The sequence below is a fragment of the Miniopterus natalensis genome, chromosome 2 (genome assembly GCF_054644295.1).
Source record: "Miniopterus natalensis isolate mMinNat1 chromosome 2, mMinNat1.hap1, whole genome shotgun sequence".
NCBI classification, from domain to species: Eukaryota; Metazoa; Chordata; class Mammalia; order Chiroptera; family Miniopteridae; genus Miniopterus; species Miniopterus natalensis.
This window is the reverse complement of record NC_142082.1, coordinates 128,425,810-128,451,281: the sequence shown is the minus strand read 5'-3', so window position 1 is coordinate 128,451,281 and position 25,472 is coordinate 128,425,810. Positions and strand designations below refer to the sequence as shown.

At 42.5% G+C, this 25,472-nt stretch overlaps 1 protein-coding gene across 3 annotated transcripts in view; it reads right to left on the bottom strand.

Moving 5' to 3' along the window:
• CPM (carboxypeptidase M) overlaps nucleotides 1-25,472 on the bottom strand; it is a 57,067-nt gene that overhangs the window by 14,499 nt on the left and 17,096 nt on the right. For 2 of the 3 annotated variants that reach the window (XM_087814551.1, XM_087814552.1), the window contains exon 2: nucleotides 972-1,144. In XM_087814551.1, the coding sequence (XP_087670677.1) occupies nucleotides 972-1,039 (68 nt within the window). In that variant the 5' untranslated portion in view covers nucleotides 1,040-1,144. Of the gene's footprint in view, nucleotides 1-971; nucleotides 1,145-8,773; nucleotides 8,872-25,472 lie in introns of all 3 variants that reach the window. The other variant, XM_016199456.2, reaches the window with a different exon arrangement.

Below are 25,472 nucleotides of genomic sequence, written 5' to 3'. Positions count from 1 at the left end.
TTGAAACAAAATAAACTGTTTAAACCAGAAAGACTACTTTCCATGCTGACGGCGCTCTCACAAACGTGGTGAGCGCCCCTAAAGCCCGCGGGACTTTCTGTGAGAAGCACCAACCCCCCAACCCCACAAAGTGACACAGCGTGAGAAGGCCAAGGGTTCCTGCACGCGCAGGGACAGCGGCTTAGGACAGGAGGCAGAGGGGCTAAGGTGGGCAGACTAGGCCAGTTGTCCACAAAAGGGCTAAAATTACAACGAAGGTTGTGCTGAGGCCTGAATGCATTGAGCCCAACCGCTGGCCACTGGGATGCAAGGCAGCATTTTCAACAGGCAGGAGGTAAGAAGAGAAAGGGCCGAGTGATTTGCTTCTAAGCTGTCTTATTCTGAAGACAAAATCTTGAGGATCTGTTTATGTAAAGGAAGGATACCACAAGGCCCACTCTTCATTTTGGTTAGTTCTTGTACTGGCTTAATGAAGCGGGGGGGGGGGGGGGGGGGGGCATTGTGGAGGCCCGGGCACCCCCTGGGCCCGGGGATTTGACAATGATGAACACGACGGGCGGGATGCCCGCCCTCAGGTAGCTTCCAGTTTAGTCTTTAAACAGGAAACGAGGCAGTGAGAATGGGGCGGGAGGGAAAAGTGCCAGGGAAACAGTGTAATAGGGGACCTGACAGGGGGCGGTTAGGGAAGGAGCCTTTGCGGACCTGCTGCTTGAGCAGCAGGAGGGGTGAGGGCGGAGCAGCGGCGAACGAGGCTGGAAGGTGGGCATGGGGGGGGGGCTCCGTTGGGATTTTACTTTTCATCCTAAAAGCAACACAGGCAGCCCTGAGGAGTTTTCAGCACGGCAATGGTGTGACACACAGGCTACGAGATGGTTCCCTAACTCCTCTCACAGGGCCAAGGGGACCCTTTCATGGGGGCCTTTTGGTTGTTTTGTTTTCCTTTAAATAAAGATCGACTAGCCTGTCCTTACCTTCCGTTAGTGTAAAAACAGTCAGGCTTTCTGACAGCTTCGAATCCATCTGGGTTCATTGAAGGCATGATGTGGATCCGGGTACTATTGATTAACCTGGTGATTTCAGGGTCTTTTCCGTCGCTGGTTACGAGATATTCAATTAAATGTAGCAGCAGTTCCCGCCCGACAGTCTGCACGTGGGAAAAGGGAAATCACTAGGTCAGAGGAAAACAGCCCCCAAAACACAAATTCCCCAGCAAGGCACTCTGCACGTGGTAAATGTCACCAAAACCAGGGCCACCGTTTCTCAAGCACATGGACACTCTGGCAAGTGGCAATCACGGGTGTGCTAAAAATTATTTGTTAGTAAAAGTTCTTTTAAAAGTTAATTTAAAAAATACCCATCTGTAAATAACTTACTTTTTAAAAAGGAATTAGAATGAACCCAAACACAAATTAGAAAGAATATATGCACCCCTATGTTCCCTGCATTATTTACAATAGCCAAGCTATGGAAGCGACCTAAGTGTCCATCAATTGACCAGTGGATAAAGAAGCTGTGGTACATAAATACAATGGAATATTACTCAGCCATAAAAAAGAATGAAATATTACCATTTGTGAGAGCATGGATGGACCTAGAAGGTATTATGCTAAGTGAAAGAAGTCAGAGAAAAACAAATACCATGTGATTTGTGGAATCTAAAGAGCAAAATAAATGAACAAACAAAATGGAAACAGACTTATAGATAGAGAGAACAGATTGGTGATTGCCAGAGGGGAGAGGGTCTGGGGGGGCTGGGTGAAAAAGATGAAGAAATTAAGAAGTACAGATGGTAGTTACAAAATCGTCATGGGGACGTCAAGTACAGCATAGGGAATATAGTCAATAACATTGTAATAAGTATGTATGGTGTCAGATGGGTACTGAAAATATCTAGGGGAACATTTTGTAAAGTATATGACTGTCTAACCACTATGCTGTACACCTGAAACTAATATAAAATAATATTGAAAGTCAAAAAATTTTTTTAATGAAAAACTTGGTGTCATTACCATTTTGCTAGGTATATGTTTCTAATGTACATTAAAATAAAAGCATGACTATGAAAATAACATGGTCTTCACATCCACCTAAAATTATCTTATGTACCAATGACTGGTAAACTGAAGGCCTGTGAGAGATCTTGCTTTACGATTCCCAAGGAAGAGATTTACTATTTTTCTTATTTAAAAAACTCCTCAAAACCAGTAATTCGCATTTCAGCCTTAGTATAGAAAGGTTTGACTAGGCTGTATTAATTTCTCTTATAACCCTGGGTTCAAGGAGTCTGTTTCTGAGTAAGGAATGTCACCTCTTACATAAGGTCAGATGCTGTCGGGGGTTAGGAAATGGGAAGTCGGGCAGCAGGTGATAAAATAGGGACAGCAGGCAAGAAAAGAGTCAATTACAACCCCACTGTGGGAATTCATTGTTGTGACAAAGGATGAGCAATTCCTTTATGCCCCTCACTGGCAAGCATGCAAAAGACCATATTTTATGAATTTGCTATCCTAATAAACACAAAGTAATCGGGACTAAGAAAATTTGGCATATGTGAATCATATATTCATAGGTAGCCATGAAATTCAGGGTGGAAATATATTCAATTCTGACTTTTTCCCTGCTCATCTCTATCTTTTCCCTCTACTGTGATTTTCATTTTTACAATCAAAACTGCCCCCTGAAAAAGTCCTTACAAACTAATAACCAGAAAAGTCAAACTGGGTTTCCAATTCTGTGTTTTGCAAGCAACCTCCATGAGCCATTTATTGGCTACCCTAAAACCAGCGGAGAAGGGGCTGATGACTTTAATTTTCAAGGGTGACATAGTCGAAAGTGTGGCTGATTCAAGGAGCTCTTCAGGCAAGGGGCTGGGGAAGGGGAAAAGGTAAAGGAAAGGGAGGAGGGAGGGACCAGGAATCTCTTGCAGCTCCTGAAAATTTCAAACGTGGTTGGAGACTGTGCGATAGTTCGATTAGAAGGACGGATCAGGAAAAACCTGAGGCCCATCCGAGTCCCACGCTGCACACAGAGGGGAGCCACGTCAGAATCCCCACGTGGTTCTGAGTGCGAATTTCCCGCTCCGGCTTCTGAGCAAACATCCTCACACACGCCAGAACTCAAGACCAGGGTAGGCAATGAAATTCATTCACCCAAAAGCAAATGAAAACAAAGAAGAGGGGAAAAGCTATGATTAAACTCTAAAACTAGACTAAGAAACTGTGGTAATATGGGTCCAGAACAGAATATAAAAGTGAAGGTTTATGCCCCGGGGAATGTGGCTCAGTTGGCGGGAGCATCGTCCCACACACCGAAAGGCCTCAGGTTTGATTCCCGGTCAGGGCTCATGCCTGGCTGGGGGTTCGATCCCTGGCTGGGGCCTGCGCAAGAGGCAACCGGTCGATGTTTCTCTCTCACATCAATGTTTCTCTTTCTCTCCCTCTCCCTTCCTCACTCTATAAACTCAATAAAAACATATCCTCAGGTGAGAATTAAAAAAAATTAAAGCCAAAATTTTTCAGAAGTTAAGATTTATAATTAACAGAGAGGGTAGAGGCTGGAGGCAAGGAAAGTAGAGAAGAGAAGACTTTTCAAGGCGCCAATTTTTTTTCACTTTTCATAGCAATACTTGTAAGATACTATCAAAAAATTTAAATATTTTAAGTGATCACAGTTTCAAAGTTTTTCATAAATTTTTCTTGACTTTAGAAGAATCTCCTGATAAGTAATTTCTTATTTTGAGAAAATATGTATCAAGTTCACCAATTATTTTAGTTTCACTTCAGTTTTATTGTTAAATCCAAGTAAAATTAAATCTCATATTTATTATTTATTTAAAAATAACATAATATGACACATATTTTATTTTATATCCTTTTAATCCCTTTCATTTTCTTACTATGGAAATACACAGATGTCTTGAACGATGTCTGGCAAATATTAATGATGGTTATTTTTAGTGACAATGTCCTGAATGACTTTTATTTCCTCCTATTTTTCTGGTGTCACTTTTAAATTAAAGAAAACCTATTACTGAAAAAAGAAAAATCATGACTTTTTTCAAGAAAAAAGTATGTGACAAAGATATTTTCTGTTTGTCTTTATATGCCAAACAAATCACAAGTTCTTCACTGCAGAGGGTAAATAAAAATCTTGGAAATACAATAAAGCACTAACAAAGAGTCAGATGATTTAAAAATGCTGAGGTAAACAGATGAAATTTCAGAGGGAGTTAAACAAAGTCCTCTCTTTTCGTTGGGCCATATTTTTGCTGCCTCTGTAACAGATTTTTGCCAAATAATATTCAAATTAATTCTTTCCAACCTTAATATAAATGTCTCAAACACTCATGTTTTATGTATAAATTCCCTTCATTTAAAATTAAGTCTTTGAATATGAAACCTTAGAGAGTCCAAATTTTAAGAAAGAATGTGATCAAAACAGTGTCCAGTAGCTTAACCAGCCTTTCATTCAGCCGCTCACTTCCTCTTTGGGAGGGGTGGACTTAACAAGAGAATCCCTAATTAAGAAACCAAAAGCTGAACACACCAGCCCCTGGAGCCTTCCACTCGTGACTTATCTGGTAGTTAAAATGGCAACAACCCAGAAAGCAGAAAATATTCCTCTATCCGTTTTCATTCAGTTCAGTCATGTTGGAATTTGCCGGATAGATAAAACTGAATGCTTGAGCTCTTTCAAGACTGTTTATAAACAAGTAAAAATGTTTTGTAGAAACAATCCGCACAGAGGCAGTGTGCCGTGTGAGACGTAGCACAGGAACTGCAGCTATCCCAACACTGGGACTGGTTTTGGAAATGCTACACTGCAGTGCAGCGTCTGGGGAGAAAATAAGGCTGTCAGCTCTGTGTCACCACAGTGGTGTTACAGATTTAGTTCATTTGTCTGACTGATTAGCTAAATCCTCCAAATAGCCTAAATATGACAGTATCCGGCACACGTTCACCTGGGTTCCGTTACCTGCCTGTGGCCCCACAACTCTGCACACTGTGCCCTCCTAACAGTGCTCACATACGTACAATGGCCTGAGGGACCCTGACTGACCCCGCTCCCCCCTCCACCAGCTGAGCCTGGAGGGCAGAGATCTCAGGAGCTTGCTCTGTAGCCCTGGTATCTTACCCAGCTCCTGGCATATCATGTACTCAAAAATTACTGTGGGCAGATCCATTACAAGGTCAAGACTACTCCAAGGAGGAACTTTCTGAAAACATGAGGACTTCAGGCCCTTAGTGAGGGGAGATGTACAAATGCTCAGGTTATTTCATTTGAAGGATTTTCAGTATTGAACAAATTTCACAGGGGTGGGGCTAACAATTCTGGTCATGCCGAGTATTTGGGATTTCTGGTCACCCCAGCCCAACCTTACCAAAAGGGAGATAAAGGGAAAAAAAAGGATATTTATATGAGGAATTAAATACATGCCTAAAAGGAATGAGATAGGTCACCTGGAATAAAGATTAGTTATGTCTAAATCCACAAAGAAAGAATTAATTATCCAAAGCCACACTGCAAAACTGAGGACATTCTGCTATCATCTGGTACAGGGATAGGGGGAAAAATGTGGGAAGTGGCATTTGGAAGGACAAGCTCTAAATTTTCTTTTTTTGTTTTGTGTTACTAAGTTTGGAGCCCCTTCTGCATGTTGACTACACATCCCAGATTGTCCAGGACAGGCATTTTCAGATAGTATGTCCCACTGTTCATGGAAACATTAAAATATCCTCTAAATACAAACATTAAGAGATACAAACTACATCTCATAAACTGTCTCATTTCTAGAAGGTGTGTGAAAATCATTTATCTTTTAAAGTTGAAAAACGGGGTCCCTATATCTAGGAAATGTTTTTCCCTTCAACCTATATGCCTGGAATACAATTAATGATACAAATTAATGCCACCAAATGTGAAATTCTAAGTGTGATGTGGATATTTCAAAAGTCTATACTCGAATAAACCACTGTGGTAAAAATAATGCATTGATGTTTAAGAAACAGCTTTTGGAAAAAAATCTCCAAAAAAAATAAATCAGAATTGGCAATTCAATTAAGCTTAACAAACACATATTGAATACCTACGACCCCTGTACTACTTACCACCATGGGCCCTGAGGTCAAGGGTACCTTGTGAACCCAGACTCTGACCTGTACTTTGCCTATTACTGGATTAGTTTAAATCTATTGGCATCCAACTTTTTAAGCACATAGTCAGGCCTCACCTCAGTGTTTCCATTAGAGAGGAATTAGATATGTCTTAACAATCTGGAGATTATCCAAGTATAAGATTTTTTTTTTCTACAAAGGAAAAAAAAAAGGGATAACCCAGTCGGCATGGCTCAGTGGTTGAGTGTTGACTCCCTTCTAGGTAAATGTACAACAAACATGCCTCCTGCAAAGGTGAGCAAAAGAAGCGATGCCCGCAAAGCACTTACTGTGGTCTATGCTCCATACATGTTGGGTATTTTTATCATTTTCCTGTAAAGCACTGTATAGAAGGTAACCCCTTTCCTCAGCTCCTAGTGGCACCAGGAAGGCTGAACATACAAGATCTCAAATTCGTAATAACAAGTTCTCAATGGCCCCTAGAGCCCACAAACACTGTTCCCAGCTGGGACACACAGAGGGTAACAGGACTTCAGGTCCCCACCCCAACACACACTGGGACTTTCCCCAGCTTAATCTCAGTCCTCAGATCAAAGGGAACTAGAGAGCCTTGATCTAATGGGTCACGTTAACTACCCGGAGAGCGAGCCTCCAGAAACTCGGGACCGTGCATGGAAGGAATGAGCAAATTCAGAGAGGAGACAGGGAAAGGACTCTTGTTTACCTTTGGAAGCTTCAGTTCAGAGAATCAATTTTTGAGCAACAGGCTGCAACCTCTGAAATGCCAGAAATTCAGTAATAAATGCCTGAACTCAATGAGTATCACATGTCTCTGATTAAAAATGGGTTCCATGGGACCTTGATCAATGGGCTAGATAGCAAAAGGGAAAGGAAGTCTGGGCTGCTATCTGCGATGAACGGTTGCTTTATTAAAAACAACTTTGGTCAGACTCCCAGCAATTTTAAGTCTTTTAAAGCAGAGCCCGTCATGCTCAGAAAGGTCACAGGGGGATTGAACTTCCACCCGCCTACAAATCAGGTTCAAAGATCAGCTCCTTTCTTGGAAGCAAGTGTTTGTGTCTTAGTTCCAGATGCCAGCAGTGCCCTCTTGGGGCGGGACGGGTTGGCGGTGCGCCGGGAGGGCAGGCTGTGTGCGGATGTCACCGGGTGGGTGCTGTTCCCGTAGAGCCCAGGCTTGGGGAGGGCGAGCAGGGCAGGGGGCTCAGCATTTGATCAGGGCATGGCGCCCACACCTGCACCTTCAGGAGTTTTAGCAAGCTGGCCGGCCAGACTTACTGGACATGCATTACTTTGACATTCCTTAACGTTAGGTGTGTTTTACAGGGTGTCCCGCATCATTCCTATGTAAACCTTCTTTACTGTGATGACTGGGAACTCTCTCTGCCCACCACTTGATGGCCTGGTTGTATGGAGTCCTGGTGAACTGAAAATACTGCAGTCGTCATATTCTAAAAATATGCTGAGGAAGTGAGGGGAGAAAGTGGTAAGCATTTTCAAATTCCTAGTAAGAAAGGCAGGGCAGGAAGGAGTGGAAAAAGGGTATTTTGCAAAATACAAAATAAGTAACAGAGAACAAAACAAAATAAAAATACAGCTTACCCCTGCTAAGTTGGAAAAGAGGCAAGACATTAGGGAATTTAAGAGTGTTTGTAGAGCCCGGCCGGGCGTGGCTCAGCGGTTGAGCATCGATCTAGGATCTAGGCGATCGGGGTGCGATTCCCGAGGTCAGGGCATATGCCCAGGTTGGGGGCTCGATCCCCAGTCAGGGGCGTGCAGGAGGCAGCTGATCAATGACTCTCTCATCATTGATGTTTCTAACTCTCCCTCTCCTTTCCTCTCTCTGAAATCAATAAAGATATTTTTTATTTTTTTTTTTAAAAAGAGTGTTTGTAGACTGGTGGGTATGAGAGAACCCTAACTTTGATTGTCTAAACTTGAGCATTGAAAACATTGAGTATTAGATGAAGGGCAAGTGACAGAAGCATTAAAAAACCCAGATGTTATGAGTTTGGGTAGCTATTTGGGATCCTTTTTTTTTTAACCCTCGCCCGAGGATATTTTTTCCATTACTTTTCAGAGACAGTGGAAGGGAGAGAGAGAGACAAACGTTGATGTGAGAGACACATCGATTGGTTGCCTCCTGCATGACCCCGACCAGGACCAGGGATCGAGCCTGCAACAGAGGACATGCCCTTGGCCAGAATCGAACCCGGGACCCTTCAGTCTGTGGGCTGATGCTCTAACTACTGAGCAAACCTGGGTAGCCCAGGATCTTCTGATTGTTTCGAGTTGAAATCGAATGTAGCTCCTCCGCTGGTCACCTTGGCGCTGACCGGGAGGTGGGGAGTCCACCCAGGAAGGAGCCCAGGGACGCGGCTGGCAGCTGAGTCTGGGCACCGCCGGTCTCCCAGCCCCAACACAACAGCAGCTCCAGGTATCCTCACAGGACACTGGGTAAGTAACCAAATGGCTGCGGTTGTTTGGGCCCTGGTTCCTGAATTCTCAGAAGGCCTAACAGGAAAACCTTTCCAGATTCTTTGCTATAATTTATGCTGCCTCCTTGGCATTTACACAAAGCTCAGAAGGCCTGAGGGGGAGTTTCTGTGGTGACACTTCACAGATTCAAGCCCCATACATACCTCATCTCCGTGCATGTTTGCCACGTATTTGAACTCTGGAATCCCAATTCTGTGTTCCTTTGGTGAGCGTCCCACAACAAGAACCCACAGGTTTCTGCCTTTATAGGGAAGAAAAAGATCGACAAATAAGTTGTCTTTGAAAATGACAAATGAACTCTGGGAGGATGACCAAAGGAAACAGCCAGTGCTGCTTCTCCCACCTGATGAACGTTTCATGATGACTCAAGTTTATGACTAATACCTCTGTGCTTAAAATGCTCCCGGTTTACTGTCAGCCCAAACCCTTTCGATTTAGCACAAATATTCAACTTACTCTTTGAGAGTGTGATCTTTAAAAACTGAAGACTTGTTAGGCTACACAGATCTTATTTTTCCAAAATGCTTATATGCTTTGCTCTGAGCTTCTAGTGCTTTATAGAAATGCTCTTGCTAATTCACACAATTACACAAACTTAAATTGTAGTTGATGGTTGACTGGGAGGTATCATAACCCTCAGGGCAAGGAAAGTGGAAAAATAAAAAAATCGACAGCCGGGAAATAGGTAACTCAGGAGGGAGTTTGTTCTTCAGGTGAGAAATCTGAATCTTGTATTCAAATACCAATGGGACACAGCTCCTTTGCAGCAAGTGTCCTTGATGTGTGGGAGTCTGGTCAAATAAACTGGGACCCACGGTGTATCCTAACCAACCTCCAGGAGAACTTCTACGTGCTAACTGTGTCCCAGATGGTGTGAGTGGGCAGGAAGGGCAGAGACGGCAGATCACTGGGGATTCGCTTTGTGCAGACATCACAGTCGGTACCCGGTTCACATTATCTCAGGCCATCCCTTGTCATAACTCACTACGATGGCTTTTTAACCAGACTTTATAAATGAGAACGCTGATCTTCAAACAGTATTAAACTGCTTATGATCACACAGCCAGCCAGTAAGAGGCTGTGATTTGCAGCCCAGAGCCAAGACCTGAATCCTGCCTATTTGATTTCAATTCTAGGGCTTCTTCCACCAATAAAAACTGCCCGTCTCTCGAGAGACTTGGTTTCCTAATCAGGAAAATGAAGAGCTCCCTTTCAATGCTATGATCTCCTGGCTCTTCAACGCAAGCATTTTAGAATTAGAGTTGGGGAATGTATGTTTCATATCTATCACATATATACAAAGCTCAAATATCTGTGATATCTAAGCCTTCTGTGGAATTCAAGAGCCCAGGAAAGGAATTTAACAGCAGCTCATGGGCGAATGTAGAGCAGGTTTCCCTAGAATCTCAGATCTGTCCCTTAAATCGGGGGTCCCCCAAACTGGGAACACTCAGTAGCTATGAGGAATCTGGGAAGAAGCAGATACGGGACTTATCTTTTTCACCATTTATTCTTAGTGTAACAGTATTTTAAGGAAATTTGTCATGACAGGGTAATGGCTTTGAATTTAGTGCAAGAATTCCCAGACAATAACCCAAAAATGCATTTGATCTCATGGATGGCACATGCTCAGTGCGGAATATTCGTTCATACATGCGCTTACTGCTGCCCTGTCCAGGTATTTAACCAGGTGATTAGACTTCCAGAGAAGTAGGTCACACTCTACGCCCAGCTAGTTTCTGACCCAGTGGAGAGGAGCAACATGCAAACGTAAAGTTACCCCAGACTGTGGCAGACGGTCATAGAGCCGTGTGTGAGAAAGACATTGTTGTGGATGTGGGATAAAAGGCATGGTCAACCTTTTCCAAGGATGGGGATCATGTAAGACTTTACAGATCTAGGGTTTTAGATCTGATGTCTGAACAGCGTTCTGAAGAATGATTCTGCATTTGCCACGTGGACAAGTCCGACCCACCTGAGATCTCCCGCCAGAACCATTTCATTAACCAGAACCTTCCATTCCCCCATGACACCAATTCTCAGCTCATCTGGAGTGAACTGCACAAAGTTAACATCTGCATGTGAAGCCAGGAAGAGCTTGTTCTGAGGAGCGAGCTATCAAACCTGGCTCTTCAGGTTTCCTTCAGGGGAATTCTTTTAGGCGGCTATTCATGCTTTTAAAGCTAGAATAAGCACAGGTTTGTACAGAATCTGGTCCCCTCATAGGAAGGGGGAAAGGATCAATATCATCTCAACATAATATTTCCCAATTGTTATAGTTGTCACTCTACACCTGCGGCAGCTGGCCTGCTATACCAAGGAGAGTATAAGACATTAGAACCCTGACCCGATGTTATTTGGTTTAAGCAAAGAGAGAAACCAAACCAATAAAACCAAGACGTACTTTGATGGGAAACTCAACTTCAATTTTAGCACAAATGGCCCCTAAGTGAACTGCAAGATGAGAAACTCACCTTGAATAAACCTCAACGGCAGAGTCTAAGAAAGAAACCAGGCAATAAATCCAGAAGATATTCACACTGCTTTAGGAAGGACAAGCCTCTTGAAGGGTTTTAACCGCCCTCTCCAAAGAACACTGGCTTGGACCAGAGCTAATACACAAAGGACAAAGTATTTACGTTTCACAGCCTAACTGCCAAGGTAAGAGTAACTTAAATAAGATTTTTTTTTCCTATCAAGGTTGGAAAGTTCCCCAAAGTTCTTGCTAATACCAGGTGCGCTTAAGAGCTCTGAAATGCTTGGTCTCTTTCTCCTCATTACAGGTAAACAGAACTTGGATTCCAAATATTTCAGTATCTGGGCACAAATCCCAGTGCTGCCCAACTGGGTTTGCTTGGAGGATCGGGGAAGTCTTACCATTCAGAAAGCTTCACAAGGATCCACAAGACAAGAAAGCAGGCAAGGAGTGCCACAAAGTTCTATAGAGTTGAGGAGAAAGTAGGAGAAACTTGGGAAATTAACTATAGCTTCAGCAGGCAGAAATGGGAGCAGTGTCATTCCCACATCAGAATCACCTGGATCCTTGTAAAAATGCCAGTCTCTGAGCCCCGTCTCCTAAATCAAACTCTAGATGAGAAACCTGAAACCTGCATGTATCAGGCTCCCTTGGCGATTCTGAGGTCCATTAAAGTTTGAAAGCTGCTGAGACTGAGGCAGTGAACGTCCAGATAGATTTGGCAGGCAGTCGATCTTTTGGTAAAACCATCTCATTTTATATACAATTGTGAACATGTCTCTATGTTAACAAATATACTTCTATTATATCTTTTTAAATGGCTGCTTAATACTTTATAAATGAATGTACTACCATTTGCCCAACCAGTGCTCTATTGGTAGGTGTCCAACAATAAGTAATTTTATGTCAATTTCAGCATGTCCACTGAAATTATGTACAGAATTTATAACATAAAAACACTTTATCATGTGAAAGAAATCAGAATGCAAAATTATATAACTACAACCATGTAAAACAGACTGTTCATTAAAAAAATACCATGGAAGGAAATAGCTCTGTAGCATATAAAGTCTTAGATTAAGTCTTACCAGAATTTTAAAAAAATGAAGTTTCTAAATAAACCATATAAATTACGCTAAAAAAAAAAAAGTTGAAAATAGCACAATACTTAAGTCAAGTTATAGACTCAGCCTCCAAAGTTCCCACCTGCTAAGTGACTCATTACAAAAAGAAAACAAATACTGGCACACAAAACACAGGAACAAAAAGCACAGGCAAAAGTTCCCAGGTTGGCTGTGCCTGCAGAGTGGTATTCACGTGTAGTCACTTAACAGTGACAAAGATGAGCAGTGGGTACTAGGACTATCCTTTCACACGGTGGACACGCTTAAGTGGCCTGAGGCCGTGGTTCTCAAGGTGCGGTCCCTCAGCGGCACCTGGCCCCGTCACAAATGTGCGCCCTTGAGCTCCACCCCCAGGGCCTGAATCAGAAAGGGGGGGCCGGGAAGGACCAGCAGTCTGCGTTTTAATAAGAATCCCGGGGACTCTCATTCGCACTAGTTTGAGAACCACTGTGACCAGGAACGGAGCTGGGTGGTCTACCCACAGAATCTGCTCTGTTCTTAACCTCTCTGCTGCACTGCTCCAGTCACCTAAGAGATGGAAATATCAAAGAAAAATCAGAGAAATGTGACCCAAGCTTGCTACGTACCATTTCTGGTGCTGAGGTATTTTTCTTTCCCCCCACTGAAGAGCTGGAAGGAGGCGGTTGAGAAGACACTGTGAGGTGCCTTTGAGAAGTTGCTCCCTTTGGTGTGCAAACCCAAACTGGTTTGCAAACCAGTTTACCAGTTTGTCCCCAAATTGCTCTCTATTTAAGGACATAGGCCAGCCCCAAGGTTGTGGAATCTGGAGTGGCTGCACTTCAGGGGATCTGGCCGCTAGGTGTTTTCCCTGCAAAACGTTTGGCTACACGTCTACAAAGAGGCTAAAAAGCAGGGTGGATGAAGTAGCAACAGAAGGAAAGACAGAGACAAAACCCATATGCTGCCTACAGACCCTGTTTCTGCAACACAAAATTCATGCGAATGCCTCTGCTTCACGGCCAGCTGCCCAGCGTTCAGTGTGGCTTCTGTGCGGAGTCGAGGGGTTCTGGCCAGCCAGCGTGAACACCCAGCCTGTTTCTGTGCTTGCAAAGCGGGGAACCCACACTTGGACAGATGCAATGACTTCCCCACCCCCCGCACCCCCCAAGTCAGCCATGTAAACCTCATGAAGCCTAACTGCTATTTCTGTGCAGCGGGCAGGAACCCCTGACCTCGTTCATGAGCACAAGAACCTGTCAAGAAGGGGTCTGGAAAGGAATCGGGAGTCCCGGGAGTCCTGCTGCTACGAGTGCTCTGCTCTGCTGGAAGCAGCAGGGGCCTGGGCCGTTTCTTTTGCCCAAGGCAATTCTATACTAAACTATCACCTGCTACACATGCTGTACAGTTTTGTTTTCATAGCACTGGAAGGTGTCATGCGCATCCACCACACCTCTAGGCTGATCATGGACAGCCAATGAATCACTATTAAATGCACTGAAAACACTATTTAAGAGGGACTACCACAGTAAGACGCACTGGCAAAGCCTATCTCTCAGAATCTTCCCCTGGGTCATCTCATTGTATCTGCTTTGCACCATCAAATAGTATTTGTATGTGGACAGATATGACTCCAGAGCTGAAGTAATGCTTTTGAATTCTAGGAGTGCAAAGTTGGACATGAATAGAAAAAAAAAAAGACAACAAAAGCACCTAAATACTTGCCACGTGGTAAGTAAAGGGGGCGCCCTGGAGCGAGGTGAGCAGGGAGGCCCTTTGGGGACGCACTGAAACACGCGGAGGGCAAGGGCGATGGGGTGGCATCCTGGGCCACCGCGCCCGCCCCCAGGAATCAGGAACCGCACAGCAGGGCCTGGCTCAGCCACGGGGATGGACGAAACAAAGCGGCAGCCGGCACTGCCACCTGCCACTGAAGCCTTCGTGGACTGAACGCAGCTTCCCAAGCTGACCAGACTCATTTGTAAATCTGGGTATGAATTTTTAAAAAAATCAGATACATCTCCATTGTGTAAGCGACCATCTTCTACAAAGGCTTAACTCTTCCTTTCCTCACTTACTCATTCAACAAATAAGCACTACCTATCCCGAGCCAGGTTTTAGTCAGCTGAAACAAATGTAAGTCCCTCACGCCTTCGATTGCCAAGAAAAACACGAATTCTGGATTTCTGACATTGCTTTCATCATTTGAAAAAGTCCAAAAGCAGCACGATGTTTGGTAAAGTTTCCATTACATGGGGGTTAATCAAATGTGAATTGGATCCTTTGGCTCCACGGCTTATCCTGCAGTGGCTCTAAGGCGCCAACATAGAACAAAGCCTGCCGGCTGGTGTGGCTCAGCGGGTGAACGTCGTCGACCAAGAGGTCACTGGTTCCATCACTCAGGGCACAATCCCCAGTAGGGGGTGTGCAGGAGGCAGCTGATCAATGTTGCTCTCTCATCAATGTTTCCTATCTCTCTAAAATCAATAAAAACTTTTTTTTTAAAGCCCTCAGCAAGGCTCACAGACTCCTCATGGACTGTCCCTTCCTTCCCCGAGCCTCCACAATCCCATATGCCAGGCCTTACCCATTCTCTCTCTCTCTTTTTTAATGCTCACCAGGATCTTACATTTATTGAGAAGTGATTAATGGTGAAAAGAAAGCCAATGCCTTTTCCTCATCGGCTAAACAAGAAACTGAAGAAATATGCACTATGTTTTATAATATTTTTCTCTTCCAAATGCATTTCTATAAACAAGTATTTACCACTGTTCTTAGCTGTGAAGTAAAATTAATCCTGACTCGATCACTATAATGTACAAGGACAGAACATTTCTTAGGACTCCCAGTACTTTCCTTTGATAACAAAGGGTCAGAGAAAATGAATCACCCTTCAAGACACAACCTTGGGTAACGCCATTAAATTCTCCAAGACAAAAATTCTTCATAAAAATGTTCTTCCAGTTCAGAAGGGAAAAACCAAATTCCCACTTTCTTGAAGCAGGTCCATAGTTTTGAAACTCAGGTGTTTTCCAAGTGCAAATGTCAAAATGGGGGGAGGGAAGGGTTTAAAAATTAGAGAAAACTGAATGTACTAACAGACTTTAAAATCCTAAAAACAGTAAAAAGACAAAACAAAACAAACAAAAATCAAGGCATTATGTTCTGAAATCATAACCAAAGCCAAAATAAAAGGGACATTTTTCACCAACTACCTAGAGAGATTTTTTTTTTAAGTTTTTTTCTTTTTTCCCCATTTTCCAGTTAAGTCTTATGTCTTCTGTGAAATTCTAATACTTAAACTGCAAGTCTGCAATCACCTCTGAAGACAGTGAAATTAAGAAAAAAGTCCTAGTTCTCCTGAAACTCATTTTTTTCCTCTTAGGATATGCAGCTGCAGCCTTAGTCACTGGGTAGGCAGGAGTCTGACCTGGCAGTATGTGCATTATCGGGCCTTGCCTGTGGACTCAAGTAGGGTTCAGAATCGTCATCATTTAATCCACCTTTTGATGTACAGATCCATTTTGCACTTTGTTTCCTTGACCTTTTGGTTTCTGCTCCAAGAGGCTGCTGGCGGACATGGCTCTCAATCCTCATGGGCGGTGACTGAGGGGGATGAATCCCAGCGACCTGATCAGGCTCAGTGGCGGTGGCTTTTGTCTCTGACACTCAGGGTCCTTGGCCTGCCATTCTTAATTATGTGTATTTCCATAAAGAGCCAACTATCTGCCTTATCTTAATGCTTTCTCTTTCTTCTGCATGGACAGTCCTCAGTCCACCCCATCAAAGGGGCCAACTTCCACTTGCCTTTTCAAGGCTCAACCAACAGCCCCCTCCTCCAACACCTTCCTCCCCTTCCCCTCCCTCGGCCCCTTCCCTGACCAGCCAGGTACTCTGAACTCTGATAGGGCTTCTGCATGCCCTCTCCTCACACTTACTGAAGCCACAGGCTTTCCTGCCGGCAGGGATTGCGTATCTCTGTGCTGCAGCACTCAGTGTCATGCCTGCCACATGCATGGGTGACTGATAAATACTGGTGAGTGAATGAATGGGTGGATAAATTAACAGACAACTGAGGAAGTCCAGTTGGATCCGGGGTCACCTCTGACCCAGAGATTAGATTATCTTCCAGTATTGATGAAAGAAAAAGTCTGCTGCTACCCTTCAAAGTGCCATCTGAGATGGGCTCTGAATAGGACTCAATTTTCTAGATCAGTTCCAGAGCAAATGCACCTTCTTGGAGTATTTCAGTATGAGAGAGTGCCAAGATCTAGACCAACCATATGGCTTTGGGTTAGACTCTTCCGACATCATGGGGAGATGAGATTTCATTTGCTTACACATTTGCCCCCATGGCACTGATGTTTTTAAGTACCTGAGAAATGTAGGTGTTGGGTTCTATTTTCTTTCTTTCTGAACAAGTGAGTGGAGAGGTTTGGGGATCTCAATTTCTAAATCAGGGATTCTTTTTCACTTGAAAAAAGGAAAGGAGAAATCAATAAAGATATATTTTTAAAAAAAAGAAAGAAAGAAAAAAGGAAAGGAAAAATCTGAGGATGCATTGAGTTGGAATGCATTTTCTTTTCTGATTTCAAGACAGTCAAGACTCCCAGAGAAGAAGAGTGACTTGTCTCATTCATTACCAATCATCAACCAAAACAGGATTCTGGACAATTCCTCCACCTTCCCCCTCTGCCAGCTCCACTCTCTCTATTCCTCCCACTCTATTCCCAGATCAGAGGCTGATGAATCTGTTCCCCTTCCTCTGAAAATTTTAATTTTTAAACTATAAGTTATAAGAAGTTTTAAAAATTTGAGTTATAAAAACCAGCCATAATTCTCATGTCCCAGACATCATAATTTTCCTGTGTTCCCTTCTAGTCTTTTTTTTTTTTTTTCATAGAGAGACGGGAAACTTGGTTTTAAATCCCTGAAGTGAAAACCTCCAGAGGCCTCATACTATAAAAAGCTGAGAACTTCCCTTTTTGGTCCCTTGGGAGAGAAGTCAAACATAATCAGGTCATCTTATCTAAAAGTACAAAAAGTACTTAAAGAGATTTTTTAAATGTTACTTTAAAAGATTCCGCAATTACAGCTAACACTATACGCTTAGTGTCCATTTAAGGCTTCTCTTTTATGGTTGGTCAGGCCATTCTGGCCCATGGTGATGTTTTGGCTCTTCCTCCCCAGTTGGTGTCTTTATTTCTGATGAGTTCCTGCAGGTGCCATGTGGCTATCATTTAGGATGACGTCAATTCACATCCATTTGACCCAAAGAAAAGACAGTCTGTTGGAGGTCTGCTCACTCTTAATGCCTATTTTTTGCTACCATAGGACTCATCTTTTAGTGGCAAAAAAAACAAGGGTAATTTATTTTCTAGTGTCCTCACAGGCTGCTTTGGAGAATAAAACTTTTTCTTTCCATCATCCTACTCCCTGAGTTTGTGCCCTAAAAGGCGTCCCTTTGAAAGTGGAGCAGGTCAGAGCCCAGGCAGAAGGATGGTGAACTCCTGATAACAGGAGAAGCCCTGACACTGTCAAAATGAGGCTCCTTCAAGAACTAAACTTAACAAAGGTGAACTTCTCACTAGTACCATCGTTTAAATCTCACAAATGGCTCAATCGTTTAGTAATGACATCAAAACCAGTATTTCAGCAGCACACTATCTCAAATAGATGCCTCAAAAGAGCACCTAAAATTTCTTAAAAGATATGCCCTTAGTGGCACCTCATAAAAGGATGAAGTGTTTAGGCTCTAGCACCAAACTGCCAGCTTTAAACCCCTCCCACGTGGTAGGGGGCAAGTTGCTAAATCTCTCTGAGTGGATGAGTTTTTTCTCATCTGTGTTATGGGATTAATTTTACCTGCATATTATGGGGTTGCTATCTCATTTAATCCTCACAATCTTTACAAGGAGTGCCAGAGACACGGTAAGCTCATGTTTGTTTGGGGGCTTGAGTGCACAGAATTGGCTGATGACAAACTATAGGCCCTAGCAGATGACACAGTACTAGAGCAATTAAAGAAAAAATTCAAATATAAACAGTATCCATAAAATATAGATAGAGGCCATATGCCAACAGTCAGCAGAAAGGCATGTACCAGAGGGTCTGCAGATCAGTTCTGACAGACTGCACGCACGAAGATTTTTTAGAAGTGTGGGTTCAGGAAGCAGGAGGCGCTACCTTGAAAGAACATGTCCTTAAATTCTATTAGCACAAAAACTGTCACGAATATTCATACCACCTGATATCAGGTGAATTTACTTTTTAAGTCCAAGGGCTGAATCTCATTCAGGATTCCCAGGACAAAATGTCCAAGGACAGTGCTGGGCCTGGAAGCAGGTCACCTTGGCTAATTGTGCTGAAACATTAACATAAACGTGTCTTTCACAGCATTTTCCTACACGGTCTGTTGCCAAAGTGATTGAAGCCATCATGTAGATTTTAACTATCTCCAGGCTTAACCATGTTAAGATTTCCCGTCTGGCCCTGCAGTGGAGAGATTTCAGCTCATTACTGTAAGAGGGCAACCTGGGAACTTGTCGATGAAGTATTGGTTCATTAGGAATCAGTCAGTGACATAAAACTGGCTCGATACGAGCTGGCCAATGGCAACAAAAGGCAGGGGGACGGTCCCAGATTACCAGACTAAAGAGATATGACACCATATGCAATGTGTTTCCAATCCTTGATTGGATTCTAAGGGGAAAAAAAAGTTATAAAAGGCATTCTTGGAACCACTGCAGGACTTTAAAATGGTTTATTGAATGATCATTATTTTTCTTAGTTTAATAATGGTTGCTGTGGTTAGGTAGGAAGGAGTCGTTTTTAGATGGTGCTGAAGTATTTGGTAAATAAGCATGCTGTTTACCATTTCTAATAGTTCAGTAAAATCTAGATAGAGCTCACGAGAGAGAGAAAGTAAATGTGGCCAAATAGTAAGACCTGGAGGGTCTACATGAAGACTATATATTTATTTTACTGTTTTTACAATTTTTTCTATAAGTTTGAAAATTTTAAAAATAAAAGGCTGGGGTGGTGAGTTTTTACAAAGGTAAAGGTAAAAAATCATAGCCTGATCTACTGGCTTCTGGCTTCAGTATCTTGTAAAGGTGAGATGCACGATCACGAGAAGTCAGAGTTGATGGAGGAGGGAATGAAGCTCTGAGGTGAGAAATTCACAGGCTGCCTCTTCCCTTTGAAAACACAGAACTATACTAGAGAAGGGGTAAAAAATTACTATGTAAATATCCCAAACTAAGGCACCTTAGTGGGTTAAATCTCCGTATATATTGAGAAAGAAAAATCATCCTGATGCAAATGTGAATGTTGACTAAAGAGCAGACATTTTTTATTTTTATACAATCGGAAAAAAAACCTACAAAAATATTTTAAAATTATATGATTTATGTGATCATTGAGCCTTCTGGTCACCAAGGCATTAATCTAGCCAAGTCCATTTGATTAACATAGGATACGAATAAGGAATCAGTAAAGCTTGAGTGTTGGGCAATTTAATCATGACTTCTATCTCTTCATCAAGATTGGACTTTGAAAGAAATATAAATTGAAATTTTTCTCTCTGCCTCAATTCTATCACTACCCCCTTTGGGCTTTGGTTAGAACAGATCAGCAAGACTATTACAGGAGAGGGAGGGCAGGCGAGGCAGGGTGAGTGGCTCCTGAGGAGAGTATGAGAAAGAAGGGCCCGATGTCACCCAGCCTGCGCACCCGGACTCAGGAGAAGCCCTGCTTTATCAAAACAGTGGACATCAGTGAAGGACCATGTTTGTGGCTTTCAAGGATTCTTTCAGTTTATCCCTTAACAAAGTCATAGCCTACATTTGAAGTCAACAGACTTAAGGAGCTATATGGATAACCATCCAACCTCCTTCAAAGGAGTGGTGGAAATGGGATTCACTTCATTTCTGTTGGTGTTCACTTTTAATATAGCCAAGAATATGAGCATACTTTAACATTATAGCTCTAGATCGTTTAAGCCAATTAATAAATCTCTGTAGCAAAGTAGCATGTTAAGTTTGCTGTGCCTCCTGTTGTCAAGTCAATAAAAATATATTTACTTGAAAAAGAACAACAAAAAAAGAACCAGTGCCTACACATTCATATCACTGCAACACCCTACTTCAGAAACTGTCAACAGATTTCTCAAGCTCATGAGGCGATCGACAAGGGCGCTTTCAGCAGACCCATTGGCAGTGGTCACTCATTGAGGAGCATTACGGGGTGAGCTGCTTTAGTAGGCATTTCCATTGATTTGGGACTTCTCCAGCATTTCACTGAGAGTTTGATTATTAGCATTATGAAGGGGGTAGCATATTTAAATATTATCATAATCATGGGATCTGAGGAAGAACTCAGAGGTTTCAGGATCTGCTTAAAATGCTGCTATTTTACATAATACCCAAAGCATTTTCATACACTTCATCTTATTTAATCTTCAAGAGGAACCCTACGAGATAGGTAAGACAGGTGTTATTATTCTTGTTTTACAGATGAGAACGTGGGCTTTGAACTGTTTTTTTGTTTGTTTACTCTCAGATTATCGTTTGTTCCACATTGCTCCAATGTTAAACAGAACTTCCTCTGTAGCCCCTTAGGCACAATAGATATTTGCCTTTCTGAGAACAAAAACCTTGAGGCATCTAACTCCCAAATTCATGGGTCATCTCTAATGCCCAAAACAAAGGCTTCATCTCCCATGTACCTCTCCCCACCCAACAAAAGCAACTATTACTAAGTCACCTCTCCAAGAGTGGCATTAGACTCATAAACGAGAAGATGCTTTCTGGAACACCGTATGTTTACCTTCTTTTGTGTCTATAAGAGCTCTGAGACACCAACTGGTTACCACACAAAGCCAGTGTTATCTGCAAAGTAGGCCTGTGCACACATAAACAAAGGAACCAGCATTTATTTTGGAAGTTGCTAAATTTCCCAACTGTTTCTCCGGCTGTGTATTTACAATCGATTGATCACAAGTCTTTCCTTAGCTTTAACAATGCCATCTTGCACCTACAACTGCAGCTTTTGTTCTGTCTAAAGGAACAACACTGAATGCTCAGACTCTGAACTGTCTGCCAGAGCAGACCCAAGATTACACGAGCCACCACCAATGAACATCTTAAGGTCCAAACATCTCCCAAGCCCAACTCTCAGGCTTCATCAAACTATACAATTAGCTTCATCTCCTATCAGCTTCCACCTGAAAATATGGGTGGAAAAATGCCCATTTCGGAAGAAGCATCAGGAAATGCAGCTGTTACTAAGCCACGGAGCTTGCTCACCCATTAAGGCGCATCTTATCTTGATCTTTGCTAGTTTGTAGATATTTAATTAATGACTCATGCCCTGCCAATTTCACAGCGGATATGAGGCAGCTTGGTCACATAGCAAGCACATCGCTCACTGGCAAACTATTCTCAAAAAAGAGTGGGCCAGATGCCTAGAATTGATTTCATGCACATAAATGTATGATGCAAGTCAGGCCTCTTGAAAGGCACCTACGTTTCCATGGGCTGTGACACAGGAACCTCAGTGGGAAGTACAAATAAATATAAGGAGCCATTCCAGCGATGCTTTTTAACTCTCTTAGACACTTTCTCACAATGGGTCGAGGTAGCCTTGGTTCATCTCACAATCCCAGCTCTGCACCCATCATTTGCGGCACGTGGTGGCCAGCCTTTATCCTTTCTGACAGTGTGCCTCTATTTACCTCAATTGAGTTTAAGACAGGGACCTTATTCATGGCCTCACCTATTTCACTTAACTGCACTGAATCAAATGGCTGGGCTGAAAGGACAAGGCAGATGCTTACGTGAAGATGGGCAGCAAGATTTGCCAGGGTTTTCTCACTGCTCAACAAATCAGCAATACCCAGCCAAAGAATTACTAATAGGGCGATACCCTGAGGCGTGCCCAACCCTCACTCAGAATTAGATGCGCTCTTACAGGCCAATAACAATGTATGGTTTAAGGCACCTTCTCCATTTAACTCATGTGTAAGTTGACATGACAAATGGGATGACAAAGGCTCAGTGGAAAAGCTGGGGAGGAGCAGTCTAACCATGGCTTTTGCAATTGGGTGGAAGGGGCAGGAAGAGGCAGTGGAGGGTGTGGATGGTGATGGGGCCACATGAGGATGACGTCTATCTAATGGAGATCACCTTTGGTAGGATAGAGCCACGCCTGGAATCAACCCTCTTACCATTAAAATGCAGTAAGATTTTAACACGCCTCGCATATAGGCATCAGAGGGATTCAGCGAAATCTTGTTGCAGGTATTTTATATAGTGTTTCTGCGTTTTTGTTCATTTTTAAAAATCATGTAAGCTCCGTCTTACAGTGAGAGTTCAGACATTCTCAAAAAATCTTTTGCTCAGCTAATGTAGTCCTGCTGATGGCCACAGTTAAGCTGATCAACAGCAGACTAGGTCAGTAGCACCACCGTGTTTCTTACGAGCATCTCTCTGGGCTACCTGCAGCAGAATTTTCTGAGGTATTTATCACAACTGCAAACTCTTGGGCTCCACCCAGAATGGGAATCTCTAGATGTGAGTTCAGGAGTCTGAATTTTTCACAACACCTCAGCTAATTACCGTACACACCATTAAAACAACTCTTTAGTGAAATAACACATACAGAAAACTATAGATTGTACAACTCACTGTGGATTTTGTAGTGAACATATAGTTGTGTAACCAGCACCCTAGAAGCACCTCTGAGCCTACTTCCAGGCACTACCCCCTATTGTGGTTTCATTCACACTGTTGTGTAAATGTGAATCATTCATTCTCAGGGCTGTATAGTATTTCATCATGTGATGCAAACCAAACTGAGAACACTGCCTTCCAGAGTCCAGAGTGAAGCACAAGCAGAGCTGTTCCTGCATGGAAGTGCCACTACCTGTATCAGAAGGCGCGCTGCTCATTTTTCCCACAAGGTCAAGCTTTGCCAGGAGCTACAGAACTCACACTGTAACCAAAGTCAGGTGGGCCAGAGCAGCACAGAGGCTCCTTCCAGGGTGGCCAGATAATCAAGGAGGCAGTACAGACATCTTTTCCTGACCCAGATGTTTCGGCTCTGCCGCAGGAGGGCTCTGCAGAGTAGAATTCTTTTCTGCCCACTGTCTTTGCTGAAATAGCCCATGTGGAGGTATTAGCACAGTGGTTATGCTTACCTAGAGCCAGGCTACCTAGGTCCAAATTGTAATTCTGCTACTTCTTATGTGGCCCTGGGCACCCTATTGAACTCTTTGGGTGTTTCCACATGAGTAAAATAAGGCTATGATTTATGTCTCAATAAAACTTGGAACAAAAGGCCCCCTTCAAAATAAATAAGACTACGATTATACCTCATGGGGTTGTTATAAGGAGTAAATGAGCTAACATTCGAAAAGCACTTAGAACAGGGTCTAGCATGTAGCGAGCAGGCCAACGTGTCTGATAGATGAATTGGGATTTCTAAACTCATTGGTGTAACACAGACACTAAAGGGTCGATGGGACTAGTCCTAAAAGAAAGAAAGGTGCTGAGGTGATTTTGAATGGATTAGCCCAGGCCAGTTCTCACCTCACTCCCTTTAAAGAATTGTATCTACTGAAGGTTCATTCATTTGTTACCCACATTTCTGCCACACAACATTCTCCTTCTTAAATCTAAAAAGGTGTTCATTAACAGGCCTACACACATCAGTAATGTATTTTTATTAACCTCTAGTAGCCAGAACTAATGGGAACCAACTCAGTCATTAATCGGAGTTGGGTTATTTTTAAATAGGATGTTATCCCAAACTCGATTTTGTCCCAGATGATGGATTCACGATTCTGTTACAACTAGAAATACTGCAGAATGCAATCCCTGGTTCATTTTAGTTTGTTTTCTGAAGCTATGACATTTTGTATATTTGAGATGTTTCATGTATTTCCTGAGCTGTGCAGCAACCAGGACACAAGGCCAGCCTCAGGCTCATGTTTTTGCGTCTGTCCCTATCTAGATCCTTAATGACCCAAATCTACTCCACAGGCCCACAGCCTTCTTTCCCCATTACTTTACCTTTCCTCCCCTGGACGGTCATTCTCTCAGTGTCTTTTCAAAATCTTCATGGCTCTATCTGCTTGCAGAAATCATACATGATTTTTAAATATGTGAACATTCAAAAACATAGACCATAGCATGTGAAATTGACCCACACACCACTCCACTCACAAAAATAGATTCCAGATGGATTCAGGTGCTAAATATAAAAACTAAAACTATAAAAATATTGAAAAAAGTACAGACTATATTTATGACCTTGGGGTAAAGAAGGCCTTTTTAAATGAGACATAAAACATAAAAGCATAAATAAAAAGATTGATGAATATGACCTCATAAAAGTTAAAAAGTTCAGTAGGGCACAAGATATTGAAAATAATGTTTAAAAGACAAACCACAGAATGGGTGAAAATATTTATTACATATGTAATAAAGAATGTCTAAGAAAGCCTACAAATTAGAGAAACAGGCAAAGGGCATGGGGAAATATAAATGGTCAATCACCTTTGCATGTAAGTTCCACAAGGGCAGGAGCTTGTTGTTTGTTCACTGATGTCGCCAGCATCTAGAGCACAACCTCAATGTTGATAGAATGTGAAATAAGTGTAAAACATGCCCATTCTGATTTTTAATCATGAAAATACAATTTAAAATGGAGATTAAAAAAAATGTTTTTTAACCCATTGGATTGGAAATTAGGATGTGGGGAAATGTACATACTCATGTGGTGTTGGGAATGAAATAATACATCTCATTTAAGGGAAATTTGCTAGTACCCCCCAAGTACAAAAATGCCTGTACGTTTTGACTTAGCAATGCCTACCTTGGGAAATTACTGAGCTCATGTGTTTGTTCAAGGGTATGGATCCAGCATTGCTGGAAATACTTCAAAGTTGTAAATGCCATAAATACTCATCAATAGGGAAATGATGAAATACTCTATGATAAAATCAAGCCAAGAATAGTATGAAGCAGTTAAAAACAGTGAGGTATGGCTACATGTACCAACCCCCAACACAAAGAGAGAAAAAGGCAAGTTGCATGGCCATATGCACGGAGTAATACCTATAAAATGAAACTGTATTCATGTGCATATATGTAAATGTATAGGAAAAAGTTTGGATGTGAACTTTTTTCCTTCACAATATATTCTGGACATTTCCCATGTCAAAACATAAAAATCTACCTCAATCAATTTTTATTGATTTTTAGAGAGAGGGGAAGGGAG